The following is a 21,560-nucleotide window of genomic DNA, read 5'->3' on the forward strand; positions in this document are numbered from 1 at the left end:
AACGTGGGTCCAAGAGGTGTCTTTGTTCCCAAAGCTGGCAGGGGTTCACCAGGCATGCAACCTGCCTTCCCTTCCAGCCTCACAGGCGGTTCATTATTTTCTAAGGCTGGTTGATTAGATATGAAACATAACCAATCAGCAAGGGGATCATGACCCCGTCTGCCCCCGAAGACTGCCATTCCCATGTCTGTGTTTCATCCTGGCTGTATTTGGTACTAAACGTCTCATTCCGTGTCTGTTGCTTTCTGGTCACCCGGCTGCCGTTTTATGCTGCATTTAAAACAGACTCCTCATAACCATCGCTTTATTCCCCTCTGAACTGCACGTGTCCGGGATAGAACAGCTTAAATATCGTCCCCGAAAACCACTGGCAGCTCCCTGGGGACAAACAGCAATGCAAGGCTATGAGTTTAGCTGCATCATCCTTGTTGGTGCTTCCTTGCAGGCAAGAGGGATGGGGCCCCATCGCAGCTGATGAGGACTGGGTCTGAATGTGTGTTAGGGACTGAAGGGTAGGCCAAGCCAGGTGCCGATCACCTGTGTTAGTTCTGGTGTAATGCTTTACCCTAACGTGGCCTGGGCTGCCTCGCCTCGCCACATGGGGTCCCACTATGGTCTGCATTAGAATAAGCCCCCATAGGAGGAGTAGCTGCCTACATCCTGTATGTGTGCATATCCTGTATTCCCTGCCCCTCCTCTCCTGCTGGAGGATAGCTGCTCTGGAGGATGCTGGAGGGCTGGAGCAGCATCCATCCTGATTGATCCCTGCCTGGGTGTGAACAGGAGAGCTGACCTTACCCATTGGGGCCTTGCCCAGCTCTGTGCCCCCTCCCTCCCTGGCCCTGTAGTTCCGCTGCTATGGGGACAAGAAATAACCTGGCTATCTCCATTTAAAAATCCATCTTTCTGCACGGTGTCTCATTTCAGGGCCTGTAGGAGGGCAAGGCAGGCTCAGTGCCACCAATGCAAAGCTTAAATGATCCAGGTTTTCCAGCTGCTGCCTTCTGAATAATCTTCTCAGTGCCCCTGTCAGCCCCAGGTCCCCTTCAGAGGTGGGACTGGGCTAGGGAACGATGGGCATTATTCTGGGCTTGCTTGTGGGGAGCTTAAAGGGGAGAAGGTGGCTTTAGAAAGAGGGGAGGCCTCTGTCCGCTGGGGTGTTTGTGTTGTGTTGGGATCCATGTGTGTGTGTAGGTCTGTGTCTGCTGGGGAGGGTGTGTGTGTGTGTGTGTGCGCACGCATGTTGGGATCTGTGTGTAGTATTAGCTGCAAGACATGCCCTGTGAAGTCCGGGGGAGTGGAGATTCGCACGTCAGCCTGCTGTTATGTCTAGGGTTAGAAGTCAAGTCCTGTCAGGGTGAGGAAGTGTCAGTTCTCCTACCGTAGCCCTGCCCTGGGGGTCTGCCTGCCTCATGCCATCTGAGAGGGGGGCTGGCAGGTAGTTTCAGCCAGGCATGAAGGTTTTTTCCTTTCTCTCACCTGGGCCCGTTGGCACTTTTGCTGCTGTCCCGTTGCGGCCAAGCTTGCTGCATTTCCCATGGCACTGACTCTCTCTCTCTCTCTCCCCCTCTCCCCACGGCAGCCGGCTGCACCTTCGAGGAAGATGTGGATTTAAACCAGTGTGAGTACAGTCAACGGGAGGACGATGACTTTCAGTGGGAGCTAATCCGGAGCTATGTCATGCCTCACCTGACCTCTGACCTTCCTCATGGTGAGTCATCTTCTCCCATCCCCCAGATCTCCCATTAACACCTCCCAGTCTGAGCCCCTCTGAGCTTTCCACATGTCAGACCTATGGGATCCCCTCCTGCCCAAACACAGAGCAAGCCACCTCCTCCCCACTGGCTCCCGCAGTTGCTAGGAGCAGATCCGCAGTACAGAGTCTGTCGAGGCAGCAGCCCGTCTATTCTCAGAGTTGTTGCAGCTTGTTACAGAGGAGACACCCATGCTGTGCTCTCTCTGGAAGACAGTACCTTGTTTCTTTCTTACGTGCAGTTTTCTTGATGCCATTTTAGCATGAAATTATACTTTGTGTGTGTGTGTGAGAGACTAATGCTTAGCTGAAACCCTCCAAGAGAGAAAGATACAGGTGCTAAGTGACATAAGTTTAGCTGTGCTTTGATCATTGAAGATCTTGCAAGCAGTATTTTTTTCCCCTCGTTGTCTTAGATAAAAGGCCCTGTCCCGTAACTCCCGCTCATGCGGTGCGCACAAGGGCACGTGCCTGCGTGTGGTGGGGAGGGAGAATGGGCCAAGTGCAGCGTCCTGGAGTAACAAAGCTGCAATGCTGCTCTTCCCATCTTTGGATCAGGTCCAGGCTGTGGCCAGCAGGTGTGCAGGCGAGTGCTGCTGGGTGACGCTTGCGCTGTGTTCCCTTCTTGAGTCCCCCGTGAGCTACATGTGATTCCCCCAGATGAATTGACTGGCTAATTCCTGCCTGTAAGTTCTTGGCCTGTGGCTCATGCAATAGCTGCAAAGGTTCAGTCCCTGCACCCGAGGTTGTATTGTTGGCTTTACCCTGCACGGCCTGGAAGGTGTTGCACAAGGTGAGTGTGACGGAGAGTCAGGCTGATGGGCTCAGCAGTGACAGGGACTGTCCTCTTGGCTTTTCCGGGTTCTGCGGCACCCACTGTTTTCGCCTGCGGTTAGCAGCGCCTGACAGGCTGTGAGTCTGTCCCTGGTGTCAGACGTGTGCTGAGTTCTCAGTCTCACAGATACGTGTGATGCCCTGCACTGCGAGGATGAGCCCTGCTCATCCCAGGAGCCTCAGCCTGCTAGAGGAGGTGTGCTGGCCTGGTCCTTGGGTCAGGGATAGGAATTTGCCATGTGGTTGAGTGGGATGGCCATCAACTGAGCCTGCCGTAGCATGTCCCATGGGGCATCCGAGATGGGGACGCTGGCACAATCCAACCTGGCTGTGGGAAGTCCTGGCTTTGTGAGTGATGTCGGCCTCCAGTGGCTGGGCTCACAGACAGGATAAGGGACCTATAGCCAGTGTTAGCTGGAGTGACTCTCTAGGGGTCAAGGGCTTGGAGCCGAAGGTCTGGGGTTCTAGCCCGGCTCCCCATGTGTGTCTGAATTCTACAGGAGCCATGTGTATTGTCCGCCGCACATGGATCCACCCCACAGGGCTGTACTGCCTGCAGTCACTGGTACCATGCAAAATGGAGGCTTGTCTGTGGTTTCCAGTTTCCAGGCTGGGGTGATGGTGGCAGGATGCCCCCTGCTAGCCAAGGCCTTACACTGACCCCACCTCCCCCACCCGAAGGAGACCCCTCGCAGCTGTCAGACGGGGGTGGGAGCACCTTGTGCCCTATTCTGCATCTCCACAGCGTCCCCCTGTTCAGCCCAAGTCTCCTTTTCCTCAGCCATGCTGTGATTCCAAGAGCAGTGCTTGCTGGACGCTGCGCTCCATCTACTAGGGAGCCAGAGCCTCTACAGCTAGGACCCCGTCTCGCCAAACATGAACCATTGCTAGTTTCCAAAAGGAACGTTTTCGTTTTCAAAAAGTTATTTGCGTTGCCTTTATTCCAGCGAGGGGATCGTGGCGGTTTTTAAAGGAGCAGCCTGCACTCCGATGGGAGGGGGGTGCGTGCTCACAGTGTTACTGGCTCTTTTCATTTTATCGCGATTCTCGCAGTATTTGGTCTTCAGGCCCCAGCTTCCGGAGCCAGGTGAATGTGGGAGGAGCCCACCTTTCAGTGAAGAGGAAATGCACATTGCTAGCCCTCGTGGCTGTGGAGAAAGCATTGAAACCAGGAAGTGCGTGTGACCTACTGGCTTTGAAACCAGGAAGGAATATACCAAGAAACCAAAGTGTATTATTTTTAAAATGCACGATTTCCAAGCCAGTGTCGTGATTTTCCTGGGGCCTGTCTCATGCTGGTTGAACTCCTGGAGATGACTAGGATGTGTTTTGTGGATTTCTGTCAAGGGGTGCATCTCAATAGCAAGGATGGCCTTGTGGTGAATGCAGCGGGCTGGGACTCAGGAGATTTTAGTTCAGTTCCTAGCCCAGACTCTGTGTGACCTCAAGCAAGTTACACCCCCACCATCACCTCCCTGTCTCAGTTCCCCATCTATAACAAAAGGCTTAGTGATACTGATCCACTGGGAGGAGTGGTGTGAGGCTGAATTCACAAATGTTTTTGAGCTGCCCAGATGCTATGGTGATGGGTGATAGACACAGTGCTCCTCACTGCAGTATCTGAACAGCCTGCAGTTATAGTCCCTGATGCTTCAGCTTCCTTCTGCTCAGCCCAGAGCATGGAGATCGGGTCTGGCACCAGAGTCTGGGAGAAGATAGAGAGAAGCTGGTTTATAGCTCAGTAGTAAAAATGATTTTTATTCGGGTATTAACTGCTTTATAGAAAGCTCTTTACTGCTCCATCAATCTGACACGGGCTGTTTATCTTGCCAGCTTGGTCATACTGGTGCTTTATTTTGTTTTCCATTTATTTCCCCCCTTCCCTAAACTCTCCCCTCCTTTCATCTGCTCCTCCTTTTGTTCCCTTCCTGTTCTCCCAGATTGCTCTCCGGAGCAGACACAATCTAGGCAGCCACTGCAGACTTCATGCTGATCTGGAGAGGGACACCTGGAGGGGATCGGTCTTTGTGGCCTGCTCCTTCTACTTGTGTGTGGGGAAGGGTGGGGGTGTGCATGGGTCAGTGGGTGTGCTGTACCTTTAAATAAATAACCATTAAAACAAAGCCACCTGAAAATGAGACAGAGGACAGAATGGGAGAGAGACGTGGTGGGAAAGAAAGACCAAGAGACAAGAGGGAGAAAAGAAAAGAAGAACGAATGGTAAGACGGAAAGTGAAGAGGGACAGTAAAAGACGTAGAAGAAGGGAAGCGAACTCCCCCAGAAGAGTCATGAGCATGGTGGAGAATCAGAGTCCGGTGTCCTTGGATTCTGGTAGCTGTACGAATAATGTTCTCCATTAACTGTGGGAGACGAGGCCACTGAGACAGGGTAGAGAATTTGAGGGCAGGAAGCGGGCCAGGGCTGCCACCTGCAGAATGATAAATCACATCATGTCAAGCATATAATGGCTTTTCTTCTGGGATGGCTGGTGCGGGTGGGTTCTGCATGCATCTGCAGTGTCTGTCTGTCTGTCTCCTCCCCTCCTCTGAGCTCAGGTACCAACAGGATGAGCCGGTACCTTTTGAGTATGGAACATGTTCATCCCAGCTCCCTTTCTCCTCCCTCCCACCGGCCTTCTCCAGTTAAAGAAGTATGGGCTGGATGAATGGGCTAGAAGGTGGATAGAGAGCTGGCTAGATTGTCGGGCTCAACGGGTAGTGATCAATGGCTCCATGTCTAGTTGGCAGCCGGTATCAAGGGGAGTGCCCCAAGGGTTGGCCCTGGGGCCGGTTTTGTTCAATATCTTCATAAATGATCTGGAGGATAGTGTGGATTGCACCCTCAGCAAGTTTGCAGATGACACTAAACTGGGAGGAGAGGTAGATACGCTGGAGGGTAGGGATAGGATACAGAGGGCCCTAGACAAATTGGAGGATTGGGCCAAAAGAAATCTGATGAGGTTCAACAAGGACAAGTGCAGAGTCCTGCACTTAGGATGGAAAAATCCCATGCACCGCTACAGGCTAGGGACAGAATGGCTCGGCAGCAGTTCTGCAGAAAAGGACCTAGGGGTGACAGTGGACGAAAAGCTGGCTATGAGTCAACAGTGTGCCCTTGTTGCCAAGAAGGCCAATGGCATTTTGGGATGTATAAGTAGGGGCATAGCCAGCAGATCGAGGGACGTGATCATTCCCCTCTATTCGACATTGGTGAGGCCTCATCTGGAGTACTGTGTCCAGTTTTGGGCCCCACACTACAAGAAGGATGTGGAAAAATTGGAGAGAGTCCAGCGAAGGGCAACAAAAATGATTAGGGGACTGGAACACATGAGTTATGAGGAGAGGCTGAGGGAACTGGGGATGTTTAGTCTACGGAAGAGAAGAATGAGGGGGGATTTGATAGCTGCTTTCAACTACCTGAAAGGGGGTTCCAAAGAGGATGGCTCTAGACTGTTCTCAGTGGTAGCAGATGACAGAACAAGGAGTAATGGTCTCAAGTTGCAGTGGGGGAGGTTTAGGTTAGATATTAGGAAAAACTTTTTCACTAGGAGGGTGGTGAAACACTGGAATGCATTACCTAGGGAGGTGGTGGAATCTCCTTCCCTAGAAGTTTTTAAGGTCAGGCTTGACAAAGCCCTGGCTGGGATGATTTAATAGGGGATTGGTCCTGCTTTGAGCAGAGGCTTGGCCTAGATGATGACCTGAGGTCCCTTCCAACCCTGATATTTTATGATTCTATGACTCATCCTTATTTATAAGCTGTATCACCGTGGCACTGTGATGTCTTGCTCAGGTCCCTCAGAACTGTGAGCCACCGTGTCATCGCTCTGCCTCAGCAGGAGTGAGCTTTGCTGTTGCTGCTAAATTCTGTAGCAGTCCCCCGCCATGCCAGCCTGTCTGCCTGGCCAGCATATTCTGCAGGACTCTGCCCGTCCAAACCTAGCCTTGCAGTTAGCAATCAGTGAACCCCAGCTCCCCAGAGACACGTCTCTGCAGCGGTCAGTCCCTCTGACTGCACGCTCACAGAAGTTATTAAGTTTGTGGCCTGCAAAGAGACACGGAGTCCCCATCAGCCTGCTAGGTTAGCTGCCGACCCACACTTTGCTAGAACAGCACTGAGATGGTTTTGTAATAAAACAAGAATAAGATTATTAACAACGACCACAGGTTCAAGTGATTTCAAGTGAGGGTGAAAGAGACAGACAAGATTACAGACACAACACGCTTTCTAGTGACTAAAACTTAACTTCAGCAAGTTACAATCATTGTCTAAGCAGGTTTCTCACCAATAGCCATTTCTCAGTTCCCCCTGGGCTGAGGGATCCACCTTTCTCAGGTGTCAAGAGCTCTGGCCTCTTGTGTCCCTCAGGTGATGGATGCCAAAATCGCTTTCTGTTTCTGCTTCTATTTCCCAAAGGCCATTTCTCTGTTTCAAGAGCTGGGAAGGCTTCCTGGGGGTACAGCCTCTAGCCCCCGGCATGATAATTAAGTGGTCATCTCCCCCACTTGCTAGTTAGATGGCTTTGTTTACCTTATATGTAAATGTACTTCCATTGTGTCTAGCCTCCCCTTGCGAATTTACAGTGGAGACACAGTCAAGCAGGTGAAAGAACATTCCTCTGTCTAGGGCTGGCTGGGCTAATGCACTGCTTGCCAAACACATGAAGAACACACTTCCGGCACACATCTATAACTGTTTATACACCACCCGTACATGCCCCACACAACATTAATGACCAGCGTGTTACCAGTCTGCACATGACCCCTTTTAGACACCGATAATGACAACAGTGTGTTGGGGCAATGAGCATGTCAGACCTGATGTGAGTTGTGGTAAGGTGTACCCTCTGCCAGCTGTTATTGGGGGCCACCTGGGTCACAGGCACATAGAGACCTCACCTGAGAGTAGGGCCCCATTGTATTGGTGCTGTACATACACCTAGGGAGAGACCGCCTGGCCTTCTCACTGGAGAAAGGAGAAAAGGGAAAGAGAGGAATAGAGAGAGAAAGGTATGTCTTCCCCTGAATCAACTCTGTAGTGGTCTTGTCCCTAGCCCCCTTCCTGTCCACACACCAAACCATTTCACCCAGGTGCGTTGGTTCTTTCAGTCCAGGCTAGTTGGTCCGGCTGGGGGAGGGTTTGATCCCTGGTTTTGCTTTCACTGAGGTGGGTAATCTCCCCACTTCACAGGGAGGGAACAGGCTCAACCACTTGAGTGCCACTAATCCTCCAATGACTTCCCACAAATTAGGACAGACAACAAGGTTTCCCACAATTCACTGTGGGAAAGAATCATAGAGTGGCTTGACTTACTGCAGCGCTAAGAACCATGGGACGTGCCCCGAGAAGTCCTAGCCACACAGACGGCGATGAGTACATGACCTCAATGAGGATGCTTCGGGTGAAAGTGACCATGCAATGACAGATTTAATGATGCTAAGGTGAGGAAGGAGTGAGGAGCTGAATAAGGACAATGGAGTTCAAAGAAGAAGACCTCCACAAACGCAGAGAACTGGTAGGTAAGGTCCCATGGGAAGAAAATCTAAGAGAAAAAGGTTGTTCAGGAGAGCTGGCCGTTTCTCAAGGAGACCATCTGCAAAGTATTCTGATGGGACGGAACCGTAGGATGAATAATAAGAAGCCAATATGGCTCCATCAGGAGCTCTTTAATGACCTGAAAATCAAAAAGGAATCTTACAAAAAGTAGAAACATGGACAGATTACTAAGGAGGAGTACCGAAGAACAGTGCATGCATGTAGGGACAAAATCAGAAAGGCTAAGACACAAAATGAGTTACACCTAGTAAGGAATATAAAAGGCAATAGGAAGAGCTTCTTTAAATGTACTCGGAGCCATAGGCGCCGACTTCCCCTCTACCCGGGGATGTACTCGACCCCACCCCTCCATCACAGGCCCTGCCCCCACTCCACCTCTTCCCCCAAGTCCCCACCCCCACCCTGCCTCTTCCCGCCTCTGCTCTGCCCCCCCCATCCCTTCCCCCAAGTGCCCTCCTCTTCCTGCCCCTGCTTCACCCCCACCTTGCCTCTTCCTGCCCCCTCCCCTGAGCACACCCTGTCCCTGCTCCTCCCCCTCCTTCCCGGAGCTGACCCGCATGCCACGAAAAGCTGTTTGTGGCAGGCGGGAGGTGCTGGGAGGGAGGGGGAGGAGTGATCAGCGGGGCTGCCAGTGGGGGAGAGGCGCTGGGGGGCAGGGGAGCTTGGCTGTCCGTGGGTGCTAAGCACCCGCTAATTTTTCTCCATGGGTGCTCCAGGGCTGGAGCACCCATGGAGTTGGCGCCTGTGCTAGGAGCAAGAGAAAGACAAAAGCAAGTGGCGGTCCTCTGCTTAGTGGGAAAGGAGAGCTAATAACTGGTGACATCAAGAAGGCTGAGGTGTTTAATGCCTATTTTGCTTCAGTCTTTACTAAAAAGGTTAATAGTGACCAAATACTTAACACAATTAATATTAACAACAACAAGGGGGGAAGGAATGGCAGCCAAAATAGGGAAAGAACAGGTTAATAATATGTACATAAGTTAGATGTATTCAAGTCAGTGGGGCCTGATGAAATCCATCTTGGGGTACTCAAGGAGCTAGCTGAAGCAGTCCTGGAACATTAGCAATTATCTTCAAGAACTCATGGATGATGGGTGAGGTCCCAGAGGACTGGAGAAGGGCAAACATAGAACCTATATTTAAAAAAGGAACTAAGAGGACCCCAGGAATTATCATAGAATATCAGGATTGGAAGGGACCTCAGGAGGTCATCTAGTCCAACCCCCTGCTCAAAGCAGGACCAATCCCCCAATTTTTGCCCCAGATCCCTAAATGGCCCCCTCAAGGATTGAACTCACAACCCTAGGTTTAGCAGGCCAATGCTCAAACCACTGAGCTATCCCTCCCCCCAACCAGTAAGGCTAACTTCAATATTTGGAAAGGTACTGGAACTAATTATTAAACATCAATGTGTAAACACAAAGCAGATAATAGGATTATAAGGAATAGCCAGCATGGGTTTGTCAAGAACAAATCATGTCAAACCAACCTTCTTGTACAGGGTTGCTAGCTTAGAGGATAGGGATGAAGCAGTAGATGTGATATATCTTGATTGTAGTAAGGCTTCTAACAGTGCCACGTGACATTCTTGTAATCAAACTAGGAAAATGTGGTCTAGATGAAATTACTATAAAGTGGTTGTACAACTGGTTGAAAGAACGTACTTAAGGAGTAGTTATCAATCATTTGCTGTCAAACCGGGAGGACACATCTAGTGGGGTCCTGCAGGGGTCAGTCTTGGATCTGGTACTAGTCAATATTTTTATTAATGATTTGGATAATGGAGTAGAGAATATGCTTATAAAATCTGTAGTTCATACCAAGCTGGGAGGGGTTGCAAGCACTTTGGAGGAAAAGATCAAAATTCAAAATGACCTTAACAAATTGGAGAATTGGTTTGAAATCAACCAGATGAAATTCAAGAAAGACAAGTGCAAAGTACTACACTTAAGAAGGAAAAATCAAAATGCACAACTGCACAGTGGGAAGAACCGGACAGATGGGAGTACTGCCTAAAAGGATCTGGGGGTTACAGTTGATCACAAATAAATGCGATGCAGTTGTGAAAAAGGTTAACATAATTCTGGGGTCTATTATCAGGAGTGTCCTGTGTAAGACATTGTGGTATCTCCATCAGTGGAACTTTTTAAGACCAGGTTGGACAAACACCTATCAGGGCTGGTCTCGGTTTACTTGGCCCTGCCTCAGTGCAGGGGGCTGGACTTGATGAGGTCCCTTCCAGCCCGACATTTCTATGGTACAGTAACTCAGGCAGGGCTTTGCAGTACAGCAGCTCACACCCAGGCTAGGCTGACCAGTGTGCCAGTCACACACGTTAGCTCTGCAGTGAAGACATACCTGCAGTGACTTGTCTAAGGTCAGGAATAGAACCCCAGGTTCCCCATGCAGTGCCCTATCCGCTGTCCTCCCCGGTTTGCTCTTAGGAAGAGTAGAAAAGTCATAATGAGGCAGGTCAGTTGGTCTGCAGTGCACTCAGAGGAGCAGCATGCTCTGTAGGATCACTGAAGCTTATCTCATCTCAAAGAACCCGGCTGCCTTCTCCTGCCTCCAAAAGGAAGGAAACTCCCCCTCACTTGGGGATTAGTTTGTAGAAGATACTCAGAAGTCACCGAAATGCTAGAGCGTCAGCTATACAACAGCTGTACCCAAGTCAGTAGTGACAGGCTCGGCTTGGAGTGGGAGGGGGGTTAGATCTAAAGTGGGTGTAATGCCCCCAATTGCTGAGATGTTGACAGAACCCCCAACGCCAAGCCAAGCGGGTTCCCTGGGACTCCCCAACCGCCACAACTGTATGTGGTGAGATTCACGTTCCGCCCTCCAAGGAGAAAGAAAAAGCGCTGCCCTGAGCATTCCCAGAATTTCTGGCCTCCAAAGGCTTGTACTGCATCTCTGGCCACACAGGAAACTTTACAGCAGAGATTAAACCCATTAATCAGCCGTCTGTGTGCCGGGGTGGGGCGGCACAGCTCAGAGCAAAGCCAGGAAAAGCCAACACTAACTAGAATGCGTCAGAAAATCAAACAGCTTTTTCTGAGTCCATCAATCAGGGGAATTCAATTAATTTTTTCTTTTGTGGCAAAAATTATGGCTGTTCTGTGCACTTAAGGGCCCTTTGGCATGAGAGCCGGATAGAGATGGCTAGAGACACAGTGCAGGAAGGCATTGGTCATAGAATCATAGAATATCAAGGTTGGAAGGGACCCCAGAAGGTCATCTAGTCCAACCCCCTGCTCGAAGCAGGACCAATTCCCAGTTAAATCATCCCAGCCAGGGCTTTGTCAAGCCTGACCTTAAAAACCTGGTCAAGTTTCCTCAGCCACTCAGCGCTCTCCCCCCCAGCCTGCTCAGTTCGCTCCCATCTGCAGCACCTCAGCTATGCTAAGCCAGACCGAGGGCATCTTCACTGCAGCATTAACGCGGTGATCGACCCCTGGGTGTGAGCAGCCCCACTGCAGAGCCCTGCCAGCGCTGTGTGTATCACTAGGGCTTTGGGGGACGCAGTAGCCCAGGGCTTTTTGTGCTACTGTAAACTGTCTGGGTTCTGTGATTCTTTCCCAGTGAAATGTGGGACTTGTCTCTCTCTCTGGGTGCACAGGGGGACTCATGGGCGGGAAGGCAGTGGAGGACTTTCAGCACTTGAGTGGTTTAGTCCTCACTGCAAAATGGGTGGGTTACCAGCTATCCTGGGCCAAAAGCATCCCCAAGCTCGGATTTTGTGTGTGGACCAGAGGGGACTGGGGCAAGATCAGAGTAAGAGCCCCAGGTAACTCTGCTGTGAAGACTAGGCCCCTCTTATTCAAACTAGGTTAACTTGAGTGCAGGTAACTTGAGTGAACTCTGTCGTGAAGACCTAGCCGAAGGTTCTGTCTACATGAGGAACTTGCATTGGCTTAACCAAAGTTGTGATTTTTAAACCAGCGTGATTAAACTGGTACACAAGGCTGCGAGGATCCTCTTATTTGCGTTTGAATCGGGTTTACATTGGGTTTAGCTTATGTGAATTTGGAATTGGTTTAAGCTAAACCAAAATAAGCCATTCTAAGACCAAAATAAGTGCAGCCTTCTGCTCTGGTTTAACTAAGTTGATTTAAAAAATGATGCAACTTTCCCATGTAGACGTCTTAGGGGGACTTGGCCAGCTCCATTGAGAGGCTTTGAAGCCACTGCTGAAAGTCAAGGAGAAAGCAAGCAGTTCTAGTGCTCCCTGACTCATAGATTCATAGATTCATAGATATTTAGGCCAGAAGGGACCATTATGATCATCTAGTCTGACCTCCTGCACAATGCAGGCCACAGAATTTCACCCACCACTCCTAAAAAAGACCTCACATCTATATCTGTGCTATTGAAGTCCTCAAATTGTAGTTTGAAGACCTCAAGGAGCAGAGAATCCTCCAGCAAGTGACCCGTGCCCCATGCTACAGAGGAAGGCGAAAAACCTCCAGGGCCTTCCAATCTGCCCTGGAGGAAAATTCCTTCCCGACCCCAAATATGGCGATCAGCTAAACCCTGAGCATATGGGCAAGATTCATCAGCCAGATACTACAGAAAATTCTCACCTCTGTCCTTGGCCTCCTTGTGTGAAAACTGTAGAGGCACATGTAAAAAGGGTTGAGAACTCTCAAGTGTGAGCCTTGAGTCTTGGGCCATTGAATGTTTTTCTTAATGCCTGAGCTTCTGGAGTCCTGTGATTTTAAAAAGAGAACAAACAACCCCATAAGTTTCTAGTCCTCTTGGTTGCAAAGCAAAGCTGGAAGATGTGACTCCCACAGGCTCAGAAGGCAAGGGAAAGGAACCCCAAATGTGGTTTTTGCTTTTAAATCTCAGGAGTTTTAAGCCAGCTGCAGGATTTTTTGGGGAGCCCCAACTCATAATTTCTGAATGTGTGGGACTGGCATTCAGCAAATGCGGTCAGCTCAAAAGGCACGGGAACAAAATAAACTGTACATGCAAATGGAAAACCCGAGCCACAAATCTTGAGAGGAATGGGCTCTCCTGGGCGCTCATTGCCTCTGACTGTCTCTCATTGTTCTTCCTGGGTGACCTTTGCCAAGTCAGGCTCTGCTCCGTGCCTCAGTGTCCCCATGTGTCTAACAGTGATAATCATCTGGATGTGTAATGAACATGGAATCGATGGAAGCAAAGTGCTTCAGCAGGGCTGTTAATGGAGGGAAGGACAAGAAAGAGAGAGGAGAAGAATGAGTGTCTTTCTCCTTGGGCCTTATCCTGTCTGACTTGTCTAGTGAAACGTTGCTGGGTTGGTTTATTGGGTAGGGAGATAACCCCCCATCCAGTGGGGTGTTTACTGGAGGGGCTGGGGAAACGCTGGAAGGCAGCTCCTGCTGTCTTATCACCCGTCTCCAGTCTGCTCCGCAGCTTGGTAGATAAATAATATTTCATACCAACATTACCTCTCAAGGGAACACTTTACAAAGGAGTCTCATGGTCTTGGATTAAAATGAGTTTTTATTGGAGATCAGCCAATTTCAGGGAGCCTAGAATTTATTTGGACAGATCCTGGCTGCTGGCCATCGTCCCTCTGCCTTTTGGTTTGGTTTGGTGTTTTTTCCCCTGCTTTTGATATGTTTTCCTTCCCTGCCTGGGAAGAAAGTGGATTTCTCTCTCCCACGTTAGCACCTGGCTTTTTTTTTGTTGTTCCTAGAACATCAGTTCCCTTGATACAGAAATCTGGGAGAGATCACCCCAGAGGAGAGGGCTCTGAAAAACAGTCGTTAGCGTTTATTATTTGTATTGTGGTGGCGCCTAGAGACCTCAACTGAGATTGCGGTTCCATTGTGCTGAGGGCTGTACATGTACCTAGAGAGAGAGCCTGTTGCCCGAAGAGCACTGTCAAATGGGCCCAATCTTTTTCAGTCACTGCTTCCCAAGATAGAGTCCCCCAGCCCGTAAGCCTGGCTACAGTCATCATTCCTGGATGGACACGTTTACATTTAGCCATATACAAACACACATTATTGGCTTGCTCCCAGTTTATGAAAGGATCCAGATCACTCTGTATCAGGGACCTACCTGTCCTCTTCATTTTTACCATTCCCCAATTTTTGTTTCATCTGCAAACTTTATCAGTGAGGATTTTAGGTTTTCTTCCAGGTCACTGATAAAAATGTTGACTAGTGTAGGACCAAGAACTGACCCCACTGGAAACATACCTGCTCGCTGCTGATTCCCTGTTTACACTTCTATTGTCCCAGTTCCACCTTAACATCTTCCTCTGGAGCCCGTTCTCCGGTGGAGCTGCTCCTGCTTCACTCCTGGTCAAGGGTGTTCAGAACCCAGCTCGGTGTCTCTTTGACAGAGCCGCCTCTGTGCTGGAGATAATGTACCAGGCTCTTTTTCACCCCCTCGAGTTTGGAAAATCGCCTGAATTCACCAATGTCATTTCAGCCTTTCCCATCGCTCGCCCTGTCCAACCCATGGCCATAGGGATGCAAACTCTGAATCATAGGGTCTCTCCCCGTCACTCTTCCCTTCCCAGTTTGTAGTCTCATTAGGTGAACAAGTGACGCTGGGAGGGCTTGTGGGCATGTTTCACTCTGGCACAGCTTGATTGGCTGCTAAGAAAGATTTGCAGGCAAACAGCAGCCAGGGCCCACACGGCCGCAGAGTAGCAATGGCTGTAAAACCCCCAGATAACTGGCTGTTTAATGCAGTCCAGCCCTCCTCAGCTCGTGTGTACCTCTGTTGCCGCTGGGGAGTGCTGGGCACTTAAAGAAAGCGGCATCGTGAAAATGGGAAGACTGGCAGCAATGGGATGGTTGCGTAGAGGGATGGGCTTTTTGGTGTGAAGAGGTTGTTCGGCATTAGGGAAGCTGTGTGCGCTAGCGGATAAGGCCCTGGGGCTCAAGAGAGTGGATTTCTAGGCCAGGTGATCTTAGGCAGACCACGTCCCTGCTCTGTGCCTCAGTTTCCCTCCCCACCTTTGGGTATTTATATTGGGAGCTCTTTGGGGCAGGGACTGTCTCTCCCCATGTGCTTGTCAGGATTGTGGGGGTTGCCCAGTTTAGCCTGATCCCACTGATCTTTCTAGTGACCCGGCATCTCTGCTTTCACACATTGTTGTTTATGATTTGTAGCGCAGTAGCATCAGGCAACCCCATGGACCAGGACCCTCTTGTGCTAGGCGCTATACAGACACAGAATGAAGAGACAGACCCTGTAGATCCCATCCCTGCCCATGGTGAGTGTGTTCAAAACGCAGCTCTGGGGGAGGAGAGGGCCTGGCCCAGCTAATTTTGTCGAAGGATTTGCCTGAAGGTTGCATTAATTCCTCCCCCCACTTTTATTTTTTCATTCCTGCTGGCCCCTGCTTGCCGCCAAAGGCGGGGCCTCGGATCCCCTCTTTGCCAGGCTCCCTTTCATACCCTTGTTGTGTATTTACAAAAAACCCCATAACAAAAAATGTAACTGGAGGAGAACAGTCGTTCCACCCCCTCCTGTGTTAGTTGAAAGCGGCTCTTTCATTTGTTTCTAAATGTTTGCGCCAGTGGCTGACAAAGCAGCCTCGGCACGGCTCCCCAGCACAGCTGCCCGCTGGCCATTTCCAACCCTTGTCTCCGGCCCCCCACCCCAGTGAGCCAGACGACTCCCCCATTTGCTGCGCTTGCCACAAGACTTCAGGAGCCAGCTGAAGAGTGTCTGAGGTTAGTTTGCCAGGAGTCGCTTGGCTTTTTCGGCCCCTTGGAGCTGCTGGCCGGAGGAGCTTGTTAATTGGGCTCGGGATTGGATTTCCACAGCAGCCTTCAGAGGAATTCAAAGAGACTTTGTTAAATGGAGCTGCTGTCGTTTTGCTCAGTGCAGCAGCATCGTGGAAATCCTCTGGGGGGAGAAGTGATTTTTCTCATGGTGCCTGTGAATTGTGCTGGAAAATATGGTTTGATTAAACCCTGGGCTGTTTCCTTCCCCCCCCCCCCGCCCCCCGTCTCATCTCCTTTCTTCAAAGTGGATTCAGCTCTTCTAGAAGGTGTGAGATCGACAGCCCTGAGGATAGAAAAGTTCAGCTTACCTGTAGTAGTGGGGCAGCCTTCTTCAGTACAGTTCCCCCAAGGCTCTGGAGGATGGGGGCAATTCCATCTCCATGGTCATAGAATCATAGAATATCAGGGTTGGAAGGGACCCCAGAAGGTCATCTAGTCCAACCCCCTGCTCGAAGCAGGACCAATTCCCAGTTAAATCATCCCAGCCAGGGCTTTGTCAAGCCTGACCTTAAAAATCTCTAAGGAAGGAGATTCTACCACCTCCCTAGGTAACGCATTCCAGTGTTTCACCACCCTCTTAGTGAAAAAGTTTTTCCTAATATCCAATCTAAACCTCCCCCACTGCAACTTGAGACCATTACTCCTCGTTCTGTCATCTGCTACCATTGAGAACAGTCTAGAGCCATCCTCTTTGGAACCCCCTTTCAGGTAGTTGAAAGCAGCTATCAAATCCCCCCTCATTCTTCTCTTCTGCAGACTAAACAATCCCAGCTCCCTCAGCCTCTCCTCATAAGTCATGTGTTCTAGACCCCTAATCATTTTTGTTGCCCTTCGCTGGACTCTCTCCAATTTCTCCACATCCTTCTTGTAGTGTGGGGCCCAAAACTGGACACAGTACTCCAGATGAGGCCTCACCAATGTCGAATAGAGGGGAACGATCACGTCCCTCGATCTGCTCGCTATGCCCCTACTTATACATCCCAAAATGCCATTGGCCTTCTTGGCAACAAGGGCACACTGCTGACTCATATCCAGCTTCTCGTCCACTGTCACCCCTAGGTCCTTTTCCGCAGAACTGCTGCCTAGCCATTCGGCCCCTAGTCTGTAGCTGTGCATTGGGTTCTTCCGTCCTAAGTGCAGGACCCTGCACTTATCCTTATTGAACCTCATCAGATTTCTTTTGGCCCAATCCTCCAATTTGTCTAGGTCCTTCTGTATCCTATCCCTCCCCTCCAGCATATCTACCACTCCTCCCAGTTTAGTATCACCCGCAAATTTGCTGAGAGTGCAATCTACACCATCCTCCAGATCATTTATGAAGATATTGAACAAAACTGGCCCCAGGACCGACCCCTGGGGCACTCCCCTTGACACCGGCTGCAAACTAGACATGGAGCCATTGATCACTACCCGTTGAGCCCGACAATCTAGCCAGCTTTCTACCCACCTTATAGTGCACTCGGTCACTCGGTGCTTGGCCTTTCTGCTGAGATGGGGCTAGTTGTGGCAGTGGTCACTGGGATGTGGTCCTCTGTGGGCAAGGAGCTAGGCTGAGACCCATCAAACTTGTTTCACCCAGCCCCCTCCAAGCCAGCTACAAAATGGACACAATTTTCAGTCACCACAGACCTAGGCTACATTTGAAAACCGGACGTTTGTTGAGATTGGTTCTGCAGGATGAGGAATTGAGTGATGTCACCCGTTGATCCTTCTATTAAAGGATTGGAAAACATGTCTTATAGTGATAGACTCAAGGTGCCCAATCTATTTAGCTTAACAAAGGGGAAGGTTAAAGAGTGATTTGGTCTATAAGTACCTTCCTGGGGAACCAATATTGGATACGGGGCTCTCCAGTCTAGTAGACAAAAGTTTCCCAAGATCCAGTGGTTGGAAGTTGAAGTTAGACAAATTCAGACTGGAAATAAGGTGCAGACTTTTAGCAATGAGGATAATCAACAATTGGCACAACTTACCAAAGGTTGTGGTAGTTCTCCATCACTGACAATTGTTAAATTGGATGTTTGTCTAAAAGATCTGCTGTAGGAATTATTCTCGCGAAGTTGTATGGCCTGTGTTGTACAGGATATCAGACCACTAGATGAGCCCAATGGTCCTTTCTGGCCTTGGGAATTAAGAACATCCAACAGTAAAGTTTGCTAGGTGTGGTCTGGCCCATCCAAACTGGGGACTGCCATGTGGAATCCAAACTGAATAGCAGAGCCGTGTGTGTCCTGGATTCCTTGGTCTTGGGACTAGGGTATTTTTTGCTGTTGGTTGGTATTTGCTTGAGACCCTTAATCCCCAATGTGGTTTTGGGACTTGACTGTGGCACTGTGGTGCCATCACAAGATAAGGAGTATTTGTGGCACCTTAGAGACTAACAAATTTATTTGAGCATAAGCTTTCGTGAGCTAAAGCTCATTTAATCGGATTCATACAGTGGAAAATACAGTGGGGAGTTTATACACTGTATTTTCCACTGAATGCATCCGATGAAGTGAGCTGTAGCTCACAAAAGCTTATGCTCAAATAAATTGGTTAGTCTCTAGGGAGCCACAAGTACTCCTTTTGTTTTTGCTGATACAGACTAACACGGCTGCTACTCTGAAACTATCACAAGATAGTTATCCCACCCCAAACTCACCCAGAGAGAATTGCAAGAATTGAAGACAAGAGCCTAAATTCTGCAAAAGCAGCCAGTGATTTTGGTCATCTCAGTTTTGCGCATTCAACTCAAGATCCCCGAAAGGGGCTGGATTTTTCAGACAGTGGAGAGTACCCACCCTCTGGAAACCAGGCCCCTTTAAAGTGTCTCAGATAAGGCACCCCAAATTACTAGTCCCTTGAAAGCGTAGGCCAAGGACAAGAAGACCCGGCAGGCACAAGACCCAGAGCTGCTCTCAGTAGCTCACCTGCCGAGCATACAATATGGACGTGTTGGCCTTTTGGAGATGACGGATGTCTGGACTTGCTGGTTTCCAGTGTGAAGGCACAGGCAGCCTGTATGAGCATCAGAGCAGGGCACTGATGTGCTGCGGGAGCCTTGTTAAAATTCCACCGTCGCACTGAAGGGGAGTCGGGATGATGTTTCTGTCCCTGACTGAGTTCCCGCCCTCTCAGGGTACCAATGAGCTGTATGCGGGCAGGGCTCTGAAAAAGCGGGTAGGTGGCAGTACGGCATGCTGCAGCTTTCTGCAGAGCCTGTCCGGGGCCTTGTCTATACTGGGAATGCTGCCATGGAGTGCTTCAGTGTAGACGCTACCTACGCTGCGGGGAGAGGTTCTCCCTTTGCTGTAGGTACTTCACCTCCCTGGGAGGTGATAGCAAGGGCGACAGAATTCTCCATTGACCTAGTGCTGTCTGCACCAGTGGTTAGGTCATTTTAATTACACTTTTCCAGCAGTGGGGTGTGTGTGTGGATTTTTCACATCCCTGAGTGATGTAATTAAGACAACTTAATCTTTGACCAGGCCTCGCTCTCTCTTCAGACCCTCAGCTTTCCTTACAAGAAAGACGTAAGCTTTAGGTGTTACGGTTGTGAATGGGAACCGAGCCCATTCACTAGTGCTTGCAAAGAGCCTGAACAAGAGCTTGGAGAGGTGTGAATTGCACCATTCATCTCCAGGAGGGACCAACTCAGATACCCAAGTGATGATAAATTAAATGCCAGCATTGCTAACTCCTTTGTCACGTGAGCAGCGAGGGAAGGGCACAGATCTGCACAACTGGCAGGTTTCAGAGTAACAGCCGTGTTAGTCTGTATTCGCAAAAAGAAAAGGAGGACTTGTGGCACCTTAGAGACTAACCAATTTATTTGAGCATAAGCTTTTGTGAGCTACAGCTCACTTCATCGGATGCATTCAGTGGAAATCCGATGAAGTGAGCTGTAGCTCACGAAAGCTCATGCTCAAATAAATTGGTTAGTTTCTAAGGTGCCACAAGTGCTCCTTTTTCTTTTTACAATTTACTGGGAACATTGTCTCACTTTGCTGCTTCCGGAGGGTGGTGTCTGGGAGGCACCACCACTGTCAAGAAGGTGCCAAACCTTAGAAGCCCAGCAGAGCCCGTGGGCCTATTTTAAACATCTGCACAATCTACTGTGAGCAGCTCCTCAGTCTGGCGACTCCTAGGGTCAGAGCTTGTTTTGTGGGCAGAGCTTGAAAGAACATCACCACTTTTTCCCTCTAAGCTGACCCCTCTGCCCAGGATATAATGTACACTGGGCTGGGGGTTCATTGGAGGATAAAGGGGAATTCCTTGTTAAAATGCTGGCACCTCCTCAGTGATTTAGGGGCCTTCCCTGGGTGGGGATCATGAAAACTATTGTCCTCTTCGACATGGGATTCCCTGTATCAAAGACCCTCCCTCTCCAAAGGGCTGGTGGAATTTTCAGGGCCCACGGACTCTATTGTAAGCCATGCTTTCGTTGGGGAAGAGGAAAAGGTCAGACTGTAGCTGAGTTGTACAGTAGGCTCTTATCATCCCCAAAGGCAGGAGCTCTCCCAGGAGATGCTGGGGGCTGAGTTGCTTATGTCTGCTGGGGCTTGCTCTTGGCTTCTCATGCACTGTGTCTCAGTCACATTTGCTAGAGAGAGGTGGCCGGTGTAGGGACCAGACCTTCCTTTATATTTGCACAGGGCCTGGGAACTAACAATGCTCCAGCATGGCCAGCCCAGGCCAAGGCTGCATTATCTGGCAGCTTTCTTGCAACCTGCTCACGTCCCTTGTCTCTCCAGAACTGATCAAATGCTCTCAAAGTGTCCTGTCCCAGCGCGCATTGGAGCTCATGAAAAACGTCACTTTCTTTGGAGCAGGGTCCGGCTGGCCCAATGGTTCTTGTGGCCCTAGGCTGGGATGACATCTTGACTGAAGGTTTTGTGTAGAGCTGGAAAGGAAGCAGTTTTCCCAGCCTGGAAATGCTTTTTGAGAGTTCAACTTTTTTTCTCTTCTTGAGTCCATATGAAAAGTCAAAATCTCATGTGTCCTTTCACAAACTGAAAACTGTTTTTTTTTCCCCTCCGGTTTGAGTGAAATGAAACATTTTATTTCAATAAGTTTGAAATGTTTTATTTCTGTTTTGACCTCCTCCCCCTGCTTTTGTTTAACTTTTTTTTTTTTTTGGTAGTCTAATGAGCTTAAATGTTGAAACAAAAAGTCGTTTTGAACCAGAAAACTGGAATTTTACGTTTAGAAAATGTTGAAACTAAATGATTTGACAATTTCAAAACCCTTTTCAAGAAGTTTCTGATGCAGGAGATTCCTCAAAATTGACCCTGTTTTGTGAATAGTTTTGGTTTTGACAAATTGGCATTTTCTGATGGAAAAAATGTTGTTGAAAAATTCCTGACAGGCTCTATTTCTGCACTGTGGTGTGAGCCATTGGTTGGTGAAGGCTATGGATAATTCCTCAGTCCCCATTCCTTGGACAGAGATTCCCAAAGCCAATGAGGAGATTTAGGCTTATTCAAAATCTCTGGGAGTCGGGAGAATATCTGAAGTGAGGCTGACCTCAGGGCCAGCGCGCCAGTGGGCATGCCTGTTCATGGAGAATTGGGAAATGATTTCCCCATCATGGCTTTAAAACAGCAGTAGCTGTAGTGCCAGCATCTGGACAGTGCTTAACGAAGCAGCTGGGTTAATTAGTTACAATACTGCAACAAACCTGTGACTGTCTGGGAAC

At 49.5% G+C, this 21,560-nt stretch overlaps 1 protein-coding gene across 11 annotated transcripts in view; it reads left to right on the plus strand.

The window, feature by feature from the left end:
- Window positions 1-21,560, plus strand: part of PTPRU (protein tyrosine phosphatase receptor type U) — a 322,599-nt gene that overhangs the window by 98,521 nt on the left and 202,518 nt on the right. For all 11 annotated transcript variants that reach the window (XM_075121404.1, XM_048825551.2, XM_048825549.2 and 8 more), the window contains exon 2: window positions 1,583-1,711. In XM_075121404.1, coding sequence (XP_074977505.1) covers window positions 1,583-1,711 — 129 coding nt within the window. The remainder of the gene's footprint in view (window positions 1-1,582; window positions 1,712-21,560) is intronic.

The sequence above is a fragment of the Caretta caretta genome, chromosome 19 (genome assembly GCF_965140235.1).
Source record: "Caretta caretta isolate rCarCar2 chromosome 19, rCarCar1.hap1, whole genome shotgun sequence".
In the NCBI taxonomy this organism is placed as follows: Eukaryota; Metazoa; Chordata; order Testudines; family Cheloniidae; genus Caretta; species Caretta caretta.